At 41.2% G+C, this 22,733-nt stretch overlaps 1 protein-coding gene and 1 long non-coding RNA gene across 2 annotated transcripts in view; one reads left to right on the top strand and one right to left on the bottom strand.

Annotated features, from left to right (window-relative positions):
• Nucleotides 1–6,659, bottom strand: part of LOC145430005 (uncharacterized) — a 127,094-nt gene extending 120,435 nt beyond the window's left edge. The window contains exon 1 of the long non-coding RNA XR_013910380.1: nucleotides 6,000–6,659. This is a non-coding gene — a long non-coding RNA (uncharacterized LOC145430005). The remainder of the gene's footprint in view (nucleotides 1–5,999) is intronic.
• On the top strand, nucleotides 1,002–14,634 carry tmem38b (transmembrane protein 38B). Its single transcript, XM_026173644.2, has 6 exons — nucleotides 1,002–1,473; nucleotides 9,990–10,146; nucleotides 10,524–10,708; nucleotides 10,861–10,948; nucleotides 11,410–11,527; nucleotides 13,648–14,634. Exons 1-6 carry the CDS (start codon nucleotides 1,350–1,352, stop codon nucleotides 13,942–13,944), a joined length of 969 nt encoding a protein of 322 aa, XP_026029429.1. The 5' UTR covers nucleotides 1,002–1,349; the 3' UTR covers nucleotides 13,945–14,634.
• The last annotated feature ends 8,099 nt before the right edge of the window (nucleotides 14,635–22,733 follow it).

The following is a 22,733-nucleotide window of genomic DNA, read 5'->3' as shown; positions in this document are numbered from 1 at the left end:
ATGTTTTATTAAGCACATGATTTAAACCTGTTTTCTTTCTTTACTTTCCCCCCCCCTTTTTGTTGTTGTTCTTGTTACTGCCACAGATGTGTGTCAGAAGATTGTGTGCAATTAAAGAGTGTGAATGTCCACACATTCTAACGCTGTTTAACTGAAGCGTTTTTACAGCTCATTGTAAAACCTGAATACTACTGTTCTTGGAACTGGTGGGTGGAGGCTCATGCTGCATGACAACAGGGTTCACGATTGTTATGTCGACACATTTTTAAAGCTTGCCCAATGAAGTTAACCCATGCAAAAACAACAGCATATAGGGATTTCTAGTATCATGCCTGCATCCTCTCACTTAGATAGTTTCTCTGATCTTTGATTTTAGAGTGCCAGGAGGTAAAGTAGACCTATCCTAAACATTTGGATACATTTATATATGGCTCTTTTTTTTGAAGTGCAGCCTGCTAATTTCTGAAACAGATAATAAATCACGTTTTGTAGGCTATTATGTCCAACTTTCAACAATAAAAGTGTGATATTATATTATAAGTAATAACAACAGAATAATTAGGTCACAAAGAGACACAAGGGCAGCTTTTACAAGAGGGGAATAGTCAACAGGGGTAATTTACACCTGACCTGACTTTTCATTATATGTTAATTTTCTACCCATCCAGCTGGCTATGCTATTTATTCTGATTACTGCTTGCCTTTCATGTAGCATCGATGTGGTGAAGTAGCTACTCCAATTTCGTTGTACTATTGTATAAAGTGTGACTGTGCAATGACAATAAAGAGTTAAAGTTAATATATACTGAGTAAAACAATACCAGTGGTTGAATATATTTCAAACTGACTACAGCATGTGTCATGACTACCTGTAAGCTCCACCTATTAAAGGCACAGGCAAACAAAAGGTACGTAAAGCGGTTTGTTTACTTTTACCCATCCCTGGTCGATCACCTCAGAAAGCCACACTCTGACAAGCGATTGGTTCGCGGTGCACTCTTTCCCCCAATCACCGAGCCTCTCTAGCTCCGCCCGCCACATCACTAGCATGGCGGCACGTAGAGCAGGAATTCCGCCTATGCGACGATGACAGCGTCGCTGAAGAGATAACAGCAGTAATGACTGTTGTACGATAGTGCAGGTCTGTTGCCCAGCAACATAAACCCCAGTTACTCTAAGGGTCAGCTAACCTGGTGCGAGCGGCTGGGCAGCAGCAGCCTCTCTGACAGACTTGACAAGACTGCGGATGAAGCCAAGTTTGTGCCCTGATGCTCTGAGCTGGACCGGTGCCTTTACTCCGCTTCAAGTCCTCGTCTGGAAGCTCATTCCTGCCGAATTGTTCTAGAAAGATGGATCTTCTCAGTGTGCTGCATTTCGACGAACTTTCTCATGGACTGGCAAACTTGTCCATGTTTCCTTTCTTTGACATGGCGCATTATATCGTCTCTGTCATGGCTCTGAGGGAGCAGCCAGGTGAGTGTTTACGGGACGTTGACGATTCTAGTTCCTGCCAAGTTTACTCTGTGAAGTGGCTTTTTTCTTTCTGTTAACTTTGTTTGGCTGAAGTTTGTAATATCAGGCCTCCAGCCATCCTGTTTAAAGTTTACCTGACTGCGTGGCACGTCGGTGGGGAATGGGGCTGTTTCGAAAAAGGAAAAGTTTTCCAGGTTCTTCACATTGAAAACAACGCACAAATAGCCCGCACGTGCTGCTTAAATGTGTTTATATAGCCTCGTTTCATAGGACTCATAAAATATTTACGATTTCATGTGCTTATTTGCATATTTCCTAGCTGAAGTGGTTCTTAATATGTCACTGGGTTCAGATCTGAGCCACTTAGTCTAATTTTTTAAAGTGCTTCTTTGCTGTTTTTACTGGTAATATTTCACATTAAACTAAATAGTATTTTGTTATGCAAAATCAGACACGCTGTAGGCATCCGCTTTGCTTCTGCAAAGTTGCAAGCGTTTTTACAGATTATAAATTATTTATCAGTATTGTAAAACATAACAGCTGTTAATTTGTGGGTTAATTGGCACGCAGCATAATCTGAACCTTAATTGGATAAGTTTGCATATAAATAGTGCTGCCACATATAGAAGTGCACTGCATCCAATTGAATTGATAAATTATGCAGTTAATAAATTAAAAAATTGCTATGGCTGAATTACTGGACCTTACTATTAACTTCTTTACATAGACTGATTGTTTTGGGCCAGACCAGGTGATGAGTTTGAACCATATCATGGTATGTTGTTCAGAAAATGCACAGATTAATGAATTCAAGCAAACTATAGCCAGAAGCATAATCAAACTCAGAACAGTCCGAGTTAGGCATGTGAAGAGCTTTGTTCAGTTTAAGTATTCAGATCTGTTAAGTTTAAGTAGTAATACTAATGGATAAATTCCACTCAAATAAACAAGGTCCTGCATTCAAAGGGACTGTCCAATCAGCTAACTTTACTGTCAGTGGCCTTTGCTGTTAGCAAGGGTGGAGCTACTTCATATTGTGTGGTCTTTTAATCTATGGACCCATATGCTGACTGAACATCAGCAACAGCCATTATCAGTCTTTCTGGCAAATATCAGCCTATTAGCACAAAGCTAATGTTCACAAATAGAGGCCTGTTTATATGCTGCGTCACATCAGCTTTTCATTGATTTTCAGCTACTTGCTTTAATGAGTACACTTGTTTTTCTAGATAATGAAGATTTCTTAGTTTCTGTCAAAAATCAATGATAAAAAATATTGGTATCAACTCAGAATTTCACAGTACGTCCACCCCTTTACCTGCTGGTTACCTCTCACTTTACCATACTCATTTAGCATACTGGTGTTCTGCGGATGCTTTGCAGCGCATATTCAGAGGATTTTAAACACAGCACAAAAGATTACTGGCTTTCCTTTTCCCTCACTGGAAGAGATTGCAAAAGCGAGATATATTTCAAGAAGCCTTAAAAATGAATAGGGACTCTTTTTCACCCTGGACCCTTGCTGTTTGACCTGTTGCCCTCTGGTAGACACTACAGAGTCATCAAAACAAGGGTAAACAGATTGCAGAGTGGTTTTTAGCCTAGTGCAATCACGGCTGTAAATCAAACATTTATTGCGGTGCATCATGGTACTTTTTATTTAACCCTTGACACCTTTATATTCATAATTATTTATTACCTTCTGCACCGTGAGAACAACTCTGTTTGATGGTGTGATTGGTTTGTTTTCATACTGTGTGGTATTTTTTTTGAGGAACTTGGAAAAGTGGCAACTTACTTTTGGTGTTGGAGCCTCATGAGTCATTACTTGTTTATCTCAGGAAAGCAAAAGCAATTAAGCTCTCCCCACAGCCTCAGTATAAACCTTTTAGTTCTGTCGTCTGCAGTCTGTCATTGTAGCAGTAGTTAGAGATCATCGTCACAAAAGTTTAAAAGCCCAATGCTTTATCTGTGTCACAGCCTATTGTATGAGCTAAGACCAAGGTTGGACACGAGCCATGTTATGTCACCAAGATAGTGGCTATGGAGACAGGTGGACTTTAACTGCACAGAGAGTTGACTCAAGCACGTGGACAGTCCATTGTAGTCCCCCTGCTGTAGGTCTACGGGCTATTTTTGAACTTGCCTTGCAAAGCATCTGAGCTACTGTGACCTTTTTAACCCTGTGTCCTCTACTCCGGTCTGTTTGTCTCTGGCTGGACGAAAGAATCACAGGGAGCGACAGTGTTGACAACACCGTTTGCAAAATTCTCATGTCGGTCGTTGCTTGTTCGCTCACTTCATGTTAGTTTGGTGACAATCAGTGACTTGCTTAACAAACAAACAAAAGGTCACTGAGAGAATGGCCGAGAGCAGATTTAAATCTCTGGGTCATTTAAAAAGAAACAGTAAACTCTGTCAAGGCACAAAACACACAGGAAGCCCCCCAAAAAGGAAAGGAATGCCATAAACCATTCAACCCTCCTTCGCTAGTCTCTTTCCTCTTTTCTCTTTCCTCTATGTCAAATCCACCTTCGTGCTGTGCAGTGGTGGGGCGGCTCCAGATGTTCTCAACCGTTAGCAAGAAGAAAAACAAGTTTCAGTTCAGCTTAATTGCACGTTAGACACACATATTGTACAAACGAGTATTTTGAAGGCGCTTGTCTGTTCTACCCCCTGTGTTTATGCCATTACGGAGTTATTTTAAGCTCCTTTATAAACACTGCTGAGAGTGGAGTGTGAGGAAAACGGAAGGACGGGGACAAGGAAGGAGAGCAGTGGTTATATGTCAATCAGTGGGCCTCTCTTTAAGCCAGAGACAAGCAGAGGTGTTTTTTTTTTTTTGGTATTTAAAGCTAGCTATAATTATGCTGTCCACAGAGGGAGGAAGAAGAAGACTTGTAGATTTGCATATTAAGAGGAATGAAAAAAACAGTTTCCGTGTTAGATAATGCTGTGTTTGGTCTGTATATTTGTTAGATGTTATCCTGGTTAAAACGGAAAGACTTTTGTTAGACTGCTGCTGCGGAACAGGTGAACTGCAAGAGAGAAAAGAAGGAAGGAAGACATCTGCATTTCTCAAATTTGACTTGTAAATCCACTTCCTTCCAATGCAAAACCAGAGGAAGGCATTTTGCATGTCAGAGCACTCTAAGCAGTGCATTTATATTTCAGCGGAAATGGTATTTTTTTTCTGTTGTTTGCTTCTTCATCGACCTTTAGATGTCATCATGTTTTATGAATTGATCTCCCTCCATCTTTAATCTCTCTGCGACCCATCGGGAACACACACTGACTACAGCAGTTTGCTTTGCTGTGGAGCTAAAGGTGATGACAGTGCAACAGTGTTTACTGTGTAAGCAGTGTGGTGCATTGGTAAACTCTGCACTGTAACAACCACAACAACAAAAAGCAGTGTCGAGGGTTTAGGCTGGGGGCTATCACAGAGAACAGGATGTAAATAACTGTCACGATGTCAGACTTTTTTTTTTTTTTTTTAAATTGCTGTTCCCCACTGAGATTTTTATTTACCCTCCCCAGCATCGTTTTAACCACATGAGGTGTGTTACATAAGATTTCTTGAGCGCAATCATGGAAAAAAGAAATCATAGTATTACACAGTGATGGCTGAAATCTGCTGACACTGAGCTGCAGCCACTTTATAGTGTATTCCTCACTCCATTTGTTTATTTGTCTGTGGCATGCTGGAACCCACACTTAGTTGTGAGGAAAAGTGAAGTTAACATACCTTTTTCCATCTGTTTTCTAATGCATGTGACTTTAACATGTTTAAGCATAAGATTACAACTGTGGTCAAAAATTTACATCCACTCATTGTGGGCACGAATGTCATTGTAATTTAGATTTATCTATTCCGAAACCAGCTCTGATTTGTGTTTAGAATCGTTGTTCTGTTGGAACACCCAATTGTGTCAAAGTTACAAGTTAAAGAATGTGAAGGTTATCCTTCTGTTCCATTATTCCAACCACTTTATGAAATGTACCAGTACCACTTGACTACCAGTACCACAGCCCAGAGTATGATGCTACTACAACCATGCTTGACAGCAGGTATGTTGTTCTTTTCACTCACAATTATTTCTCCAATCATACATCTTGTCATTGTGGCCAAAAAGCTCAATCTTTCTCCAGAACACATTTGGCTCATCAATGTGGGAAGCTGCAAATTTCAGTCAAGCTGAAAGGTTTCAGTTTTGTTGCCAAGGTTTCTTTCTTGGTCAGCATCCTCTCAGTTTATGGTGATGTAAAACTCACTTTGCAGTGATGCTGGTATTCCAGCAGTTTCCAGTTCATGGCAGGCTTCAGCCTCTGTGTTCATGTATTGTTCCCGAGCATCCTAACTAATTTCCTCCCATCTGAGGCTGACAGTTTGCGTCTTCTTTCAGACCTTGGCAAACTGGTGACGCATCTGAGCGACCGGATGACCATCCTGCAATCTGTAGTTTTTTTAGAAATGGTCCATAAAGATTCTTGAATGGCCTTCTATTAGAGCTGGGCGATAGAACGATAACGATATGTATCGCGATATAACTTTTACTCGATAGAGAAATTAAGCTATCGCGATAGACCTCGCCGCTCTTGTCCTCTTTAAAAAAAAAAAAAAAAAAAAAAAGGTCAGCCAATCCAAATTAAGTAGCGCAGAGCCGAACCAATCACAGCCGCAGCGTCACGTCGCGTGACTTGTTACGTACAGCACAAGTGCCAAGCCACACGTGTGTTTGTTTGGGAAGCAGCCAGCGGGTAATGGAGCCAGCGCTTAATGGAGGAAATGAGTGTGCCGACTAGAAAAATCAACCGAGCGTGACCGAAGAGAAAACAGATGATGGTTCCAATGCCGGAGAGATTGTCGAACGGAAGAGCCATAGAAGTTCTGTAGTGTGAAGGTATTTCGGCTATTTCAAGTCTGACAAAAAACAGAGTAGCGTGCACTGTAAATTGTGCCGAAAGCAAGTCTGGAAATACAATAAACTGGTGCATGCGTCACACTGTGCGCCACGTTATTGTTTCGGTGAAATGAATTTCTACAATACTGTTAATTCTACTCTCTGCAGTGTTTAAATGCTTACATATACACAAAGTTACTGTCCGTCCACACATACGACTCGGTTCTGCTTCTATGCCCCAGCTTTGTTTACTTTTTCCCACCGAGGCTTCTAGACTTCTGATTGGCCAGTATTTCTGCACGGTTAGGAATCTAGCGCCACCTGCTGCTTTGGCATGTTCATAGCAGCGTTTTCCTTCATTTCTGCCTTTATTGTGTGGACGGGATTATTTTTTTAAAACGAAAATGGAAAATCTCCGTTTTCAAAAATACCCGTGTACGTGTGGACGTAGCCTCAGTCTCTGACTGGAAGCGCTAATTCGTCATTCGGCTTTTGTCAGACTAAAGTAACTGTTAAAACTGTTTGAAAAGCTCAGCTATACAACAAGGAGAGATTGAGAATTTCCTTTTAGTTCTCAGTTTATTTGATATTGACAAAAGTTAGTCAGTTTTGTCTGTTCTTCTGTAAAACAAACTAAGATTTATTTTTAGAATTAATATTTTGTTTCTAAGTGGAATTGACAATTTAGTAGTCTGTTTCGTTTGTTCTATTTTGAAACTTAAACGCTTTAGCGGCTGCCTTTTGTGTAGTTTGCAATATTTGCCTTTATTTATCTGAAAAAGTCTCATGTTCCTTAAGTACATCTACCCTGTTGAACTTATTATGGGAAATAAATATTTAAATAAAAACAAGCTGCTGATTATTTCACATTTTACTTGTGAGCAACGGCACATTTAAATCTTACAAATATAGTTATTTGGCTTATATCGTGATATATATCGTTATCGCCTGAAATGAAAAAAACATATCGTGATATGAAAAAATCTCATATCGCCCAGCTCTACCTTCTATACTAAAAAGCTGGGGCTGTGCCAAGGAAAACAAGTCATTCATTAAAGTCATACATCTGTGTACCTGCTTGTTTTTTGTGACCACAAAACTAGTCAGAGGAGACAGTCCACCAACTATGCATCAGCCCAGGCAGTGGACCTCAAATAAGTATAATAGGATTGATCACTCGGCCGTCTGGTCTCCAGCTGTCTGTGTTTGCAACGGAGTATAATTTCAGTTTTATACAAAGACATATCAGTGAATAAGCTCCTTTAGTACTGGCTGCTTACCTGTTGTATCTTTATGCCAGGTGTGTTTCTATTCGTATATGTGATATCTCAGTGCAGGAGGAAGTCCAGGTGAAATTTTAAACTTACTGTATTCAGTGTTGAGTTTTACCCGTGACTCATGCAAGCAATTAGTGAGATGCTATCCTGCATTTACTAACAGGTTCATGTGTCTGCTACCAGACACATCAGCTTTCACATTTTCCTCCACTGCAAATTGTCTCATGTAGAAACTTTGAACTCATTTTAAAGTTTTTTTTTTTCTTTCTAAGGAACTGCCACTCTATAGAAAGTTAAACAGTGAACAACTCAGACGTGAGGCCGAGGGAGGCTACATAGGAAGCAGCTTTAAATCCTCCTGGTTTACCAATCTCACTCCAAGAGTCTTTAATCTTTCTGTAATCCCCAGATTACCATTTTGGTCCTGTGTTTGGCCACACTGACTAAGGGCAGGTAACACAAGGACTGACTAAGAGCTACCTGTCTTAATTTCAAAACACATGTATATTCCTTGGCAGCATTAATTTTGGTTGAGGCAGACAAGGCATTGCAGGATTATATTAGAGTATGTCAGAAAAAGTACTGCATGAAATGTGTGTATCTCATTGATATTGTAGCATAAAAACATATTAGCAGTTCAGGCCACCCATGATGAAGTCCACCTTTTAAAAGAGAGATCTAATGACATCAGTGCCTACACTGATTGCTACACTACTTAAGTTTAGCTCTCCACGCCACAACAGTGGATTTAAAAAAACAAGACAAACAAACAGTCAAGGTATGATTGAAGTGTACACTTGCAGCTTTAATTCAAGGGGTTTTAACAAACTTAGTGTATTAACACTTTAGGAATTACAGCCTTTTTATACAGCCTCCTATTTTCAGAAACTCAAAAGTAAATTGACAGTTGACTGACAAGTAGTTTCATGGCCAGGTGAGGCCTGTTCACTTTATTATTTCATGTCAAATTAAGGTAATGAATGAAATGGAATGGATTCCAAGTATTCAACTTGCATTTGGTATTGCTTCACTGAAACTCTCAATAATAGGTCCCAAGAAATGGTGACACAAGTAAAGGAGCCCATTATTAGACTGAAAGACCAAAATAAACCTATTAGAGAGATAACATTAGGAGTGGCCAAATCAGTAATCTGTGACTCCTTCTTTCCTCCTAAGAAAATTCCCCACATAGCATCTATACAAGTCCATAGTAGTATCGAGGAAGCAGGCGTATCATTGTTGTTTAAGTCGACAGTATAGAGACGCCCTCATGAATGTAAATGGAGAAGGTTTACAACAAGGTTACTGTGGTTGGCACAGAACATGGAACAGGAAGTTCTTTCAGATGTTTTCTAGACTTAGCTAGAAAACATCTGAAAGAGGCTGTACATGTCTCAAAGAATTGTTTTGACAGATGAAACCAAGATGAACTTGTACCAGAATGATAGGAGGAGGAAAAAGAATGAGAAGGGGAGAAACAGCCCTTGATCTGAAGCATACACGTCATCTGTCAAAGTTATGGCATGTATTTCAACCAGTGGTTGATGATGTGACTGCTGATAGAAATAGCAGGATAAATTCTGAAGTCCACAGGGCTATACTCGCCGCTCACATTTAACCAAATGCTGCAAATATCAGCTCTTCACTTCATTTAATGGATAATGAGGCAAAGCATACCACAAGAGAAGCCCAAGAATTTTTCAAGGTCAAGAATTGTGATTCTTCAAGGCTAAGCCAGTCACCTGACCTCAGCCTAATAGAGCAGCTTTTCAATGATTAAATACAAAACTGCATGGAGACAGAACCACAAACAAGCAGCAACTACAGGCCGCTGCAGTAAAGGCCGGGCACATCTAAAGGCCACTACCGCTCGAATTAAAGCTGAAATCCTGCACTTGAATCATATTGATTGTTTGATTTTAAAATCCGCTGGTATAACAACATCTACACCTGAAGGTCTTAATAGAAAGCAGCTTCCTTGCTAATTCATGCTTAACAGTCCATTTTGTCTTTTGAGTCTTGGCCGATCCTGTCATGTAGATGTTGTGTAAATGGTTTCAGTCACTCATACTGCAGCTGTGATTGACAAATAGACTGAACAAAGAAAAGGAGCTATCTGTGAACCTCAAACAATGTCTATGAAAGAGTATCAAACTCCATTATGTTCCAGTTATCTGTTATCTTCAAATTGAACTGGTTTATGTATCAAGTTAAGCCCAGTGTAAACGACATCTTACTCATTCACAGTGCTAGTCTCTTTATTCTAAGAACCTGCCCAATAATAGTGATCATTTATGTTTATTGTTCTTTATTATCCATTTTTGCTGTTGTGCAGGAGCTCTCGAGGTGTCCAGAGTCAGCCCCTTAGCCTGCTGGTTCAGCTCCATGCTCTTCTGTTTTGGGGGAGCGGTGCTGTCGGGGATCATGCTGGCAGAGCCACCAGTCGCTCCTTTGTCCAACAGCACCGGTGTTCTCCTTGCTTCAGTCATATGGTAAATATCTGATGGTTGAAATATCTAAAGCTGAAAAATAAGGTGTGTAGATTGTAGTAAAGAAAGAGGCAGAGGGGTTTGAATTAGTGAATAATAGATAAATAAAGTCATTATCCAAGTTTTCCAAATGTGGAAGAAATAGAGACGTTTTCAAAGAGTGTATGTATCTAAATAAGTCTTTGGCCCCCTCTGCTGGTGGCTTGTATTATTACACCTGTCTCACAAACAATTTACAACACCCCCTGCTGGTGAATGTAGGTACTTGACAAAGACCTGAGGGTAATGCTGTCAAAATCACCTTGAGCCTTGTTTAGTGGCCATGTCATTGAAATGTGCATGTGTCCACGTGTTAAATGAGCCTTGTGTGTCTCTATTAGGTACTTGGTGTTTTACTGCCCCATGGACCTGGTGTATGCATGTGCATCGCCGCTGCCCCTCAGACTGGTGCTGTCAGGGATGAAGGAAGTGACGAGGACGTGGAAGGTCCTTGGAGGGGTGACTCAGGCTCACAGCAAATACAAGGACGGCCTTCTTGTTATGATTGCCATCGGATGGGCTAGAGGTCAGTAGGTATGAGTGTGACGGGGCTTCTTTTTTTTTTTTTTTTTTTGCATGTTAGGGCTTTCAAGTAACCATAAAATATTTGAATATTTAACACACACATTTTACATATTAATGCGTAGCAACCATATATCTCTTTACTCTCCCTACCAGGTGCTGGAGGTGGTCTGATAAGTAATTTTGAGCAGCTTGTTCGAGGAGTGTGGAAACCAGAGACAAATGAGCTCCTCAAAATGTCTTAGTAAGCCTCACACAGACTCTCGAATATCGATTTTATGATATTTTTGTGGTCATAAAATGTAATTTTTAATGCACATTAAGTATATTGTCCTATCTTGACTGTAATTTGTTATATTAATGCTATACTATATACCAGGCAAGCAATTTTTTTTTTCATGGTCCCTTGTAGCTTTTCAACAAGTCATACAGAAATTAAAGTGGCATCAATCCCTCTCACTTTACCCGCAGTAATAACATAAACATGAGCATAAACATGAGGGTAATTTCCAGACTTTCCACACTATTCAACCATGCTGAAGATGCAGTTTATGCAACTGGAAGCCTGACACATCTAAAGTTAACAACATGCCCTGGTTTATTTGTGCATACAAGATGTGATTTATTTCAGTTGTATGTATATACTTATCTTCTATTTTTCAGTTTTTGTTAGGATTTATCTTTTTTCTTTGCTTTTCTCTTTAGTCCCACAAAGATTACCCTGATCGGGGCGGTGTTGTTCGCTCTGCAGCAGACACACTACCTGCCTCTCCAGAAGCACCACCTGATGTTCATTTACACCGTCTTTATTGTTGTCAACAAGGTCAGTCTGGTGCCAAACCTGGACTCCAAAGCTGAACCTATGAGTAGGCTATAACTCAAGATTGTAGTAATTTGGAAAATTCCAAAGAAAGGAGGTCTATTTTTGATCAGTTTAGCTTGACTACTTGCAGCAAAAGAAATGAATAAATGCCACTCTTGTTATTAAGTTAAAACTTGGGTATAGCAAAGGTTTTAGTGCCACAGCTTCCTCCCAAATCGGTGCTATCGTGTCTTCTAAATGACCTTTCTCGCTCTGCTTTTTTTGAAGTTTTCGCCGTGGTGACTCACATTAGTACGGTATTACCCGTAGGGCTGGGGCTTTTGCATCATTTTCATCAGCTTGCATCATCCACTTTTCTCTACTCTGGGAAACTTGTGCTCTTGACTGAGACACAGATAAATCTAAGACGTCTTCTTTCAACTCTCATTCTGTTAGCTCCCTCTGACTCTGATCTGTCAAATTAACAGCAAACAGTTTCATCACGTTTAAGAGCTGTGTCCAGGCCTGCTGTTTGTTATTTTGGGTTCTCGGTGTTGCGGATGTTTGCTTTTATTCCCAAATGAAAAGTAAATGCTCATAAATTTACTTTGTGTGAGATGGACTACAGTTGTTCAGCTTTCTATGAAAGGTGACAATTTGTTGTCTATAATAAGCTGAAATCTTTTCTTTCTTCTTATTTGCTTTTTGATTTGACCTCATTGGTGCAACGCTGCAGTCACGAGCAGTGGTCAGAGACCACACCAGCATTGTTGTGACTGTGTGATGAACTTGCTAGCTTGTTATCTTTTGAAATGGTTACTTTGAAGATGGGGATCAGTTCTGCTGCGACCGCTTGCACTCAGTTGCCATCTTCAAAGTGGCTTTGGTGCGGTAAAACCTAACTTGACCTCATAATTTTGAAACAGAAGTTAAAACACCTTCATAAATATGTGCTCTGCAACATTGGTTTTATATATGAATATAACCAGCATGCAATGACAGATCATAGACAGGTTATGCTCATCGGGGCTGCTGAGCGTAACTGGACCAACTCAGCTTCTAAATTAGACGGCAGCTGTTTGCAAACCTTGTCTCAGAGTGATTGCAGTCACTATCAGTCAGACTACAGTTGGAGGACATGTGCAATCAGCTTGCAAATTGATCACTCACATGTGCGCCTTTCCCACTAACACCCACTCAGCTTGGCTCAACGTGGTTTTCATTTACAATTAAGTGCCACCTCAATGTGGGTGGGGTTGTTAGAACAAGGCAGCCCAAATTTCCTGTAACGTTATTTGTATGATGCAAACACGACACAACAATGAAGGGCATTGAGGCGATGGTATACCTACCGCTAAACCGATGTTACAGGTACGCAGTAGGTCATTGGACCACGATGTTGGTTTGTGTGTGGGCATTTCCTTCGTTGTCAGGTCACTTGGACACCAGGCTGAGTAGGTATTTAAAAAAAAAAAAAAGAAGTATCTGGTACCAGGCACTACTACCTAATGGGAAACCCCAAGACTGAGTTAAGCCAAGTAGGTACAAGTGAAAAAGAGGCTAAGGTCACCGCTACTACTTGCAGTCAGTCTCTGACAGCAAAGGAAATCAATATTTATACATATGTTTAAAAATGTGTATACATGTGGGCTTTTGATCTCTATATTTGCCAACTAGTAACGCCCTGTTACTAGTTGGTGTGCCTATTGGGTGGTGCAGAAATTAACACTGTTTCTTGATATGAGACCAAGGCGGAGACACATGACAGTAATGGGGGAGCATTTGTAAATAGGAGGTTTGTGTAATGATGCCGATTGGCATATCTGTCCCACACTAGATATGTCAATCCATCCATTATGGCAAGCTCTGAAAATACAGGCGCAACCGAGAGTACCAAGCTAGCCGGGGAGCATAGAGAAGTTCCTGCTGTGGCTGAGGGAACTATAAGAGCAAGGTTTCAAGTAAAGCGATAGAAGTAGCCATGTGATCCATTCATTATTTTAAAAAATGGTCATTATAGCTGATTTCAGGACATCTGCTCTGTTGAAGGACAATTTATTCTCTCCCAAATGTCATTAAATGTCTCATCCTTTTCTAAATTTTTCACACATGTATTGACGCATGTATGTTTTGCTCTGTAGTCAAGGATGATGCTGACGGGCTCCTCCACCTCACCCTTTGCCACCATCGAGTCAGCCCTCTATAAGACCCTCTTCGCTGGCTACTCGCCTTATGCCGCCCTCACCAGTGAGGTGAAGAGCGCTTGCATCGATAATAGCAGCATGAACAAGACAACCACCGCCACCAAAGAGTCCGGTGAGAATGGATCGTCGGGGCAGCAAACCCCAACTTCTCCAGCCACGGGACAGAGCAGCTCGCTCGAAGCCAAAGAGGAGTCACCGAACGCCGCGGCAACAAACTGCAAGAAGACCAACTAGTCAGCCTTCGCCCTGTAGCGCCTTTTCACCTCTAAGCAGGGCTGGAGTCATTTATGATTCACACATTTCAAGTCAGGAGTTCACTTTAACTTTATTTTTCCATTTTGTCTTTTTTGCAGGGACACGCTTATTGTTCTTCAGGCTAAAAGGCCATGTTTCTTTTTCTCTAAACGATTTCTTTTGCATTTCTTAGAAAGTGATTTCAAGCTGGCTGCTGAAAAGGAATTTCAATAAAAGCCAACTCCAGCAAAAGCCCTGCACCTTATATTCTGGGATAATCACCACATCCTTAAAGTACTGTAATGCTTTTCCTGCTGTTGGATATGAACATCAAACTATCTCTGGGCTGTAGCTTAATTTTTGAAATATATATTTATAATGGGAACAATCAATTTCAGGGGTTTTGGGGACCAGTGCTGTGCACCTGCTGATCTACGAATGTACTTCATTCCTCTCTGTATATATTCTGCTTCGTGTAAATGCTAAATTTCTTACTCTGAAGTGGTTACATTTTTTTTAAGGAAAAAAGAAAAGAAATTCTATGAGATCCAGAGACTTTATTTTATTTATACATAATGATTTCACTCTTGAATGTGTAACATTTTGAAATGGAGGACCGTTTTATTCAGTCACTCTGGCGAATGCTTTGAATGGTGATTGAAAGCATGAGAATAAACAGGTTTGAATGCATGTGATTTCCTGCCTATGGTGTTATTGTACTGCTCAGTGAACACGAGTGCACTTGGGTTTAAATTGCCAAACATATCAGTAGTTACATTTTAAAATGTGTCTATCCTTGAAAGAATCTTCTCCTTATTAATGCAGCTCTCTTAGCTACATTTGTTCAGCTTCATGTGTCAAAGGAAAAAAAATTAATGACTACTTTTAGCTTCTTGTAAGTTGATACAAAGCAGCGCAACGTCTAGAAGTAACCTCCACTATAGGCTGAAACATTGCATCAGTTTATCATCAGCACCTGATTGATACCTCAGCCTCTTTAAAAAGCTGCTGGAGAGAGATCCCCCCCACCCCCCGAAATCCCCGCCTCCCAAAGTTCTCATCTATGTAACCTCAGACAGCAAAGAACCCCCCTGTGAATACAAATTAAAAACAGAGGGTGGGTGTCAAAGAGAAAAGAGAAGCTGTTCAAAGGCGATCAAAAGCGATACTGGTTGAGATGATGTACCTGCCTTTAAAAAAACGCCTCAAGTCCACTGATGTCAGACGTGTGCGTGTCAATTACGGGCTCGTAGCTTGCGGTGTTTGTTGCAAAAAACCTGCTTTGTGTTGCTTTCTGACTCTAATGGTGAACTGCGTGACCTGGAAAACGGAAAGACATGTTAATAAGCCTCTGTTATTCCCTGTGATGGCTGTTATGGTAAGAAGGCAGGTGACACGGCAACAGCTCAGAGCCTGAATGGTCCCAGACAATTCTCTTAATGAGGTCCAGACCTGTATGACCCTCCCCCCCACCCACCACATTTACTCACTGAACTGAGCAGGCCCTCCTCTACTCCCAAGCCCCGACTTATTTCTCCACGACCCTTCGCACCGTTTTCTCCACCTGCCTCCAATCTGCCTCTATTTAATGTGTCAGGTGCAGGAAATTAATCCTTAAACGGTTTCCTACAGGCTGTCTTCCACACACACACACACACTGTGTACATATTGACCTTCATGACTCATGAACCTGAATGCGATAAGGATTCAGCGCACTATACCTCAGAAATATTTTCTTTCTAAATGCGCTACAGAAACACGATTATGTAACAAGACGCAATGTGAGGATACTGTAAGCCCAAACATTCCTATACACATTTGATTTTGAGGAACAGTCCAAGGCCACGGGGCACACACAAAGACCTAAATGTCTTTCTATTATTTCATTTTGATATAAAACAGTATGCTGAGATTTTTAGTTTTTAGGTTACTTGGCACCTTTAAATAACTCTTCACTCTTGTATTTCCTGGACTCCCCTCTTTAGAATTTATTCTTTGCTTTTTTCTTTTTTTAATGGATCTAACCTCCATCCTAACTTATAGTTACTCACACAATAGTGGATTTATAAAAAGTGTAATGGTACCACTGTAATTAACATTATAAAGACCCTTTTATTTGTAGCATGTGTCTCCAACCCCCATGAAGGCTTTATAAGCACTCAACATTACATTACAGCCTTTTGGATGAAAGGTGCAGGACGAGGTAGTGAACACTTGGTGGCGTGAGGAGGCGTCATCTCTGATGGCTTGATGCCTGGGAACTGACAGGTTGGCCAGCAGCTGCAGGCAAGAAAGGATAGGGACAGGAGGGAACCCTCTTTGCAGAGCCAATGGTGGCTGCTTGCATGTGAGGGTGTGTGGTCTGGTTTAGCCGTGCTTGTGAGGAACATGAGTAGATGGTTCACTAATCTTTTGGGGACATTTTGTATGCTGGGGACATTGTGGATCGACAAAAACGCTAAATCCAAAGACATCGTCTGTTGGATGACCCAAGTCTTCAAAATTATTTTCTCGGTGTTTTTAAGGTCAAATGAGATTTTCAGAGAAATGTCCTCTCATGTGTAACAAACCAGCTGACTTGCATTCACAGCATGTGTGTGTGTGTGTGTGTGTGTGACATGTGGAGTGGCAACAAAGGCTGAGTCCATCAAAAAAAAAAAAAAGGCACAAAGAGCTTTAGGGCACAAACACTCACACACGTGCATACCTAAAAACACACACACACACAAGCACCCATCCACACAGAAACACACACTTACCAAACCCCTTCAATGTCCAGGATTCTTTGTTTTTCTTTCTTTCTCCACAGAAAATAACATAACCCACATACACACACACACAATCACAACTCTGCTGTCAGTGCGAGTGCATAGTCCAAATTTTAGTCACTTTGTTATAGGGCCTAAATACTGGGCAGGGCCTTCTTTAGCTCTCAAACATCTCTTCACGGCATGTATTCCAAAGAGACAGTCACCCTACTACAACGAAAGCGTTCCTGAAAATTGGTTGGCTGCATGTTCATGCAATGAATCCCACAGGTGTGCTATTGGATTCAGATCTGGTGAGTGGAGAAGTTCCTGAAGCACACTGAACGCGTTGTTGTGTTCATTAAACTGACTCTTGCTTTGCATTTGGTGCATTTTCACAGTGGAAGTAACCAGAACTGCAGGCCATAACATAGTCAGCAACAATGTGAGCCTGTAGCATCTGATCACTGGGTGGTCCAAAGTATGCAGAGAAAACATACCAACCTCAACTATTGACACAAGGTTAGCTGGGTCCATAGATTTATATTGTTCATGTCAAATTCTGAGGCTACCATCTACATGCCTGAGTAGAAAGATTCCTCAGCCCGAGCTACCTTTTTTTATTTTTTTTTCATCTTCAACTGTCCAGTAAGGTTAAGCTTATTCCCACTGAAGCCTCAGATTTCTGTTTTTGGCTGACCGCAGAGGAACCCAGTGTTGTCTTTTGCTGTTGCAGCTGTGCTGCGCTGCAATGCTGTCCTGTTCACCAGAGTTTAAAAAAAAAGTAGTTATCTAGAGGCTTTCTGTTAGCTGTTAGCGTCGGCCATTCTCCTGTGACTCCTCTCATCAAAAAAGTATTTCCTTCTGCAGAACTGGAGGTTTTTTTCTTTTGTTTGTTTGGTTTGACTCATTTGGTGATTGGACAGTTAAATAATTTAATAGGTATAGAGGTGTTCTAGATTTCTGAGATAGCAATTAATGGGTATTGTGCTCTAAAATAGGTGTGAAAGTGCTAAACTTGTGCCAGCCTTTCGGCTTATGGCTGTGCACCTGCTCCGACTCGGTGGTGCCTTAATCTGTTGTTACACGCTGCAGATTGTTTGGCCTCTCAGTCTCGCACTGATATGATTGTGTTCGTGCATTTATATAGGTGCTTCATAGCAGCAAAGACATTAATTAGTTTTCACTGACATCTTCTTTCTCTTGGGATTTTCCTTCTTAAGCAATCAAAGTCAGAGTTCTTAAAACCAAAGTTTTAAAGACAAATTACTCGGCGGGTGATGCAATCAAACTCATTATCTCTTCAGATGAGATGAGATGAAAGTAGGGAGAGAAGTGTTTGGGACCACACAGGAAAAGACTCAGGGAAAGAAAGAGAAAGGCATATAGAAGGCAAGAAATTAATAAGTAAAGAAGGAGGAAGATGTGTGGACTGTATAGAAATGAGGCGTCACATCATGAGATCTCTTTTTTTCTGCTTCTCTCTCTCTCACACGGACACACTCACAAGCAAACAGAGAGGTCTCTTCATGGCGCTCTCACTGAACGCCAAACGGCCTATGTCTACAGCTATTCAAGATCTGACTTGTAAAGAACAGCTGCAAGGAGAATGCCAAAAAATGAAGCTACTGTAATGTGACTAGCATGCTGGCTCTGTGTGTGTGTGTGTGTGTGTGTTTGTGTGTAACACAGTGAAAAACAGAAACATCTGAGACAGGGTTACTTTATTAAGCTGATCGTTTATTTTTATTTATTTTTTGGCATATAAGTATAATGAAAGCAATGCTGAGATTAGCATTTTAAAAGTTTAAAGTTTATACCCTATTTATGCTGCACTAACCTCATTTGCCCCCTTCTGTTTTAGCATTTCAATGTATTACAACAAACACGAACGAACGGTATTAACATTTTTTCTATAAAATATTGGTGCATAGTCCAAACAATATTCTCAAGAATCCAGATTTTAAGCTTTATATAATTGGTATAGTTGGTAATATCTTTGGTGTGACCACCTTTATTCTACATCACAGTTTGAACTCTCTGAGGCAAGCTTTCTTGTAATTTCTTTAAGTAGTCTTCAGGAGTAGCTCTCCAGGCTTCTTGATGACAGTCAAAGCTTTTCTTTGGATGTTGGCTGCTTTTTGTTGTTGTTCTGCTCTTTGTCAAGATAATGCAACACTGCTACAATAACATTAAGGTCTGGGCTCTGGATAGGCAAGTACATGACTGATAGTGTTTAGTTGTGTGTTTTTATGTCCAGGTGTGCTGGATTGGCAGCGTGTTTGCGATCACTGTCATGCTGAAAAATGAAGCTAATGCCAGTTGGATGGTTTCCAAATGGTATTGCATCATGCATAAAAAATCTGACTCTACTTTCTTCATTTATAGTTAACTTCAAGTCTGACAAGACATTTAACTCCAGTGGCCGACATGTAGACCCAAACCATGACAGAGTCTCCACCGTGTTTCACACATGACTGCAGACACTCACTGTTTGTGCCTCTCTCCTGACTTTCTCCACACATGTTGATGGCACTTTGAACAAAAGATTTAAATTATCATTTGCATTCATCGCTCCATAAGACCTGTTGCCATATCTCAAACTTTTCTCCCTGTTTGTTTTTTCCTCAGGAATATCTTCTTGACAGCCACTCTTCCACTGAGACCATTTCTGTCGAAACTTTGGCAAACAGACGAATCAACTCAGGGCCAGATGCCTCTCTCAGGTCACTTGTTTTAGTATTTTGGAATGAAAACAGTCTGCTGACACTGAAAGAGAAGTTTTTGTTACGTTTTGTGGCCACATCTGATGCTTCTAAGAAAATAATTTTGACACCTCCCAGTTGACTTGTGCCAGCTTTGTTTCATGAATTTGTGATAAAGTAGTATGGCCATATTCTGGAGGACAGTTTGATGTGAAGTTAAAGTACCTGCTCTGACTGGTATTTCATTTCCAACTTGGTTTTTCTGTTGGAACCTTTGCTCCCATATTGGTTCCTTTTCCTGTTTGGCAACGAGGTGAGCTCGGGGTATACAGTCTTCTTTTGTTCTCCTCTGTATTTCTGTTCACATAAGCACGGCCAGTAGTTGGTACATGGTGAGCTTCAGTCACTCCCCCTCCTCTGTCTTACCTCCTCCTCTTCTTTTCTTCTTTCACCGAGGAAGCAGATGGCGTTTACTGTTGGTTATTTTCCCTTTCATAAAGGACCTACTAGATATTCTTAGCTCAGGGTCTGTTTGGGGTAAATGTGACCTTGCTAGGAAAATGACAGTGGAGTTACCACTGGACAAGTACAACCTGGAGCAGTGTCTTTTGCTTTTTGTTTTTGTTACTGCAGAACAGATCTCCATAAGAGTGTCACCTCACAAAAAAAGAATGACATTTTGTGGTCCAGGTGACGGGATATGTTCATGTCTCATAAAAAAAACACAAAAAAAAAACCAAACCCCAAACATTTCTCTGGGTTCCCCTTTTACTTCAACATTGTGCATTATTTTCTTCTTCTAATCTGTTGTTAGTCCTCCTCCCTCCTTCCCATCTTCTCTCTCCCTCAACCGCTCTCTCACATCCTGGGGGACCCTCATTTCAACATCATTGCCCCTCCCCTGCTCACCATTTGGTCCCTCCTGTATGCAAAGCAGGTGTCAGCCAGGACAAGGAGGACAGCGACTACCTCACAAAGAAGGCGACAGGGTCTTGGGGGCAAAAATACACACCCATACACACTCTTAACGTGTGCATTCTCCTTCTCTGTCTCTACTTTGCTCGCTCTAGGTCTACATGCATATGCACTTCACACATATGAGCTCCTTTTCTTTCACTTACACTTTCACACACACCAGCACACGCACATGGACGCACACATCTCCTGTGGGCTGGGCTGTGTTGGGACTGGGGACAGGGAGAGCTGGAGCTGTCTGTCTGTCTGTCATTAGTATTCCAGCAGGAGGCTCCTGGCCCGGCCAGACATCTGAGCAGAGCAGCCGCAGCAGATAAAGAAGAAGCCATTAATCCACGGAAGATTACCAGGACTGATACTTTATCCCACCGTAATACAGCAATGCAACCAGACTCATTCCATTTACAATGCCGTCAGTGGAAGAAAGAGGGAAGGAGGAGGTAGAAAGGCTATAGGCATGTTCACCTTGTGGATGGAAAGATGGCAAGACACACAGTCAGCCAGTGTCCCTTCTCAAGTCTCATGATTTGAATTTCCTCTTTGATCGGGAAGGGGCTGGACAAATGTGGCAGTGTGTGTGTGTGTGTGTGTGTGTGTGTGTGTGTGTGTGGTCTTGCATTTGATTCGTGAATGTTTCAAATTCAGAATGGGTCACCCCCTCGATCGGTGTGCCGCAGATGGTCACAGTTTCAGAAATCTAAGTTGGTCCAGAGAACAGCTGGCTTTCTATCCTACACCATGCTGTGCCTCTTTAAATCTAATATCCTTAATAAGTGTGTTTGTATGAGTCCGTGTGTCTGTGTGTGTGTGTGTGCTCAGAAAAAAGCACCAGTGGCCAACTCAGCCACACTGAGTGGCCTTACATCCAAACAGGCTGTCACCTTTTTTTTAAGGTGAAAGTTCATATTCACAGTTGAAGCTGCAAGTCATGTGATAAGACTATCAGCACAGTCTTGAGAATATGATAGAAGAAAGGCCAGCCAGTGAAGATACAGTGAAACAGAGGAGAGAGGAACAATACAACAGCAGATGCAGGAGATTAGATTGAAGTTAGATTTATACATGCTAACTGATAAAGCCCAGTCATGGTTGGGATTTCCGGATGATAGAACAAAACTAGGCGGAGGAAGAGAAGGGACTGTTGACTCAACAAGCAGTGCTGACAGATGAGCTGAGGAGAGGAGGAGCCAGATAAAGGAGACAAAGAGATCCTGGGCCAGCGAGGAGAAAGCAATGAAACATTCAATAGAGGCAGAAAGAAAGATGAAGGTGCAGGAGGAAAGGAGAGAAATAGTGGGAGCAGAGTGTCCACCATTGGTAGTGTGCTGAGCTCATGTGTCCTGTAAAAATCCAATCCTTCAGACTTGGCAGATAGTGTTACCATGAGAACAGCAGTGGGGTTATTGTGAAGAGAGAGAGAGAAGGAGGAAGTGAAAGAGAGAGAGAGCAAGAGAGACGGGGAAAGGCCAGACTTGCTCCAGCAACCATCTGTTACTCCAGCTTACGCTGGCACCGAGACCGACCTGCCTCTGGAAAGGAATGTAGAAGTCCAACCATGAGAAAGGCTGGAGCAACAAAAAAGCCCAGCACCATGTGGGAGTATTCTTTTATGTGTGAATTAACAAAGATAACTTTCTTTATTTTTTATTTTTATTTATTTTTTTGTTCTTCAACCTTTTTTACAGAACGTGTTAGAACATAAGTGCTTCAGAGTAAGCACAGTCTGTATCTGCAGTAAAAATGTTTTTCCTCTGAAAGTTTTAGCATTTTACTGAAGATGGAGGTTTTTTCTTTTCTTGCAGTTTTGCTAGTTTTCTCAATCAGTGAGCAACGGCATTGACAAAAGGAGTTTTTATTATTTGGCATCACAAAAACATGCTATGTCACGATGACAAGTGCATAATAAGGTGCTAATAAGCCACATGTGTTTCCTGCATAAAGGGCTTGTGGTCCGCAGCTGCTGGATGCTTAAGCTCCAGAGCTAGTAGATATGGCCCCAACGTGGCATCAACACAACACACTCTCTGAATGGCTTGTTTTTACTGTTAAAGATTCATCACTCCATAGGACCCGTTGCCACTCATGTTCAGTTCAGATCTTGTGTGGTCTGGTGTATCTCAGCCTTTTCCCTCTGTGTTTTTTTCTCCTTAGGAATATCTTCTTGACAGCCACCTTTCCACTGAAACCATTTCTGTTGATACTTTGGCAAACAGATGAATCAACTCAGGGCCAGATGCCTCTCTCTGGTCATTTGTTTTAGTAAGTTTTTGTTACGTTTCGTGGCCCTAGTTTTATAACGTTAAAGGGAGTTCCTCTATGGCTGGAAGAAGTTTTGACAACAGCCACACCAACCAACGTGCAC

Source organism: Astatotilapia calliptera, chromosome 7, assembly GCF_964374335.1.
Source record: "Astatotilapia calliptera chromosome 7, fAstCal68.1, whole genome shotgun sequence".
Classification (NCBI taxonomy): Eukaryota; Metazoa; Chordata; class Actinopteri; order Cichliformes; family Cichlidae; genus Astatotilapia; species Astatotilapia calliptera.
Note: the sequence above shows the minus strand (reverse complement) of the source record. Positions and strands in the feature narration are given on the sequence as shown.

Coding starts and splice junctions, on each gene's coding strand:
- tmem38b (XM_026173644.2), top strand. CDS start 1,350: ATGGATCTTCTCAGTGTGCTGCATTTCGACGAACTTTCTCATGGACTG. Junction 10,709..10,860: donor TGCCATCGGATGGGCTAGAG/GTCAGTAGGTAT, acceptor TCTCCCTACCAG/GTGCTGGAGGTGGTCTGATA. Junction 10,949..11,409: donor GAGCTCCTCAAAATGTCTTA/GTAAGCCTCACA, acceptor TTTTCTCTTTAG/TCCCACAAAGATTACCCTGA.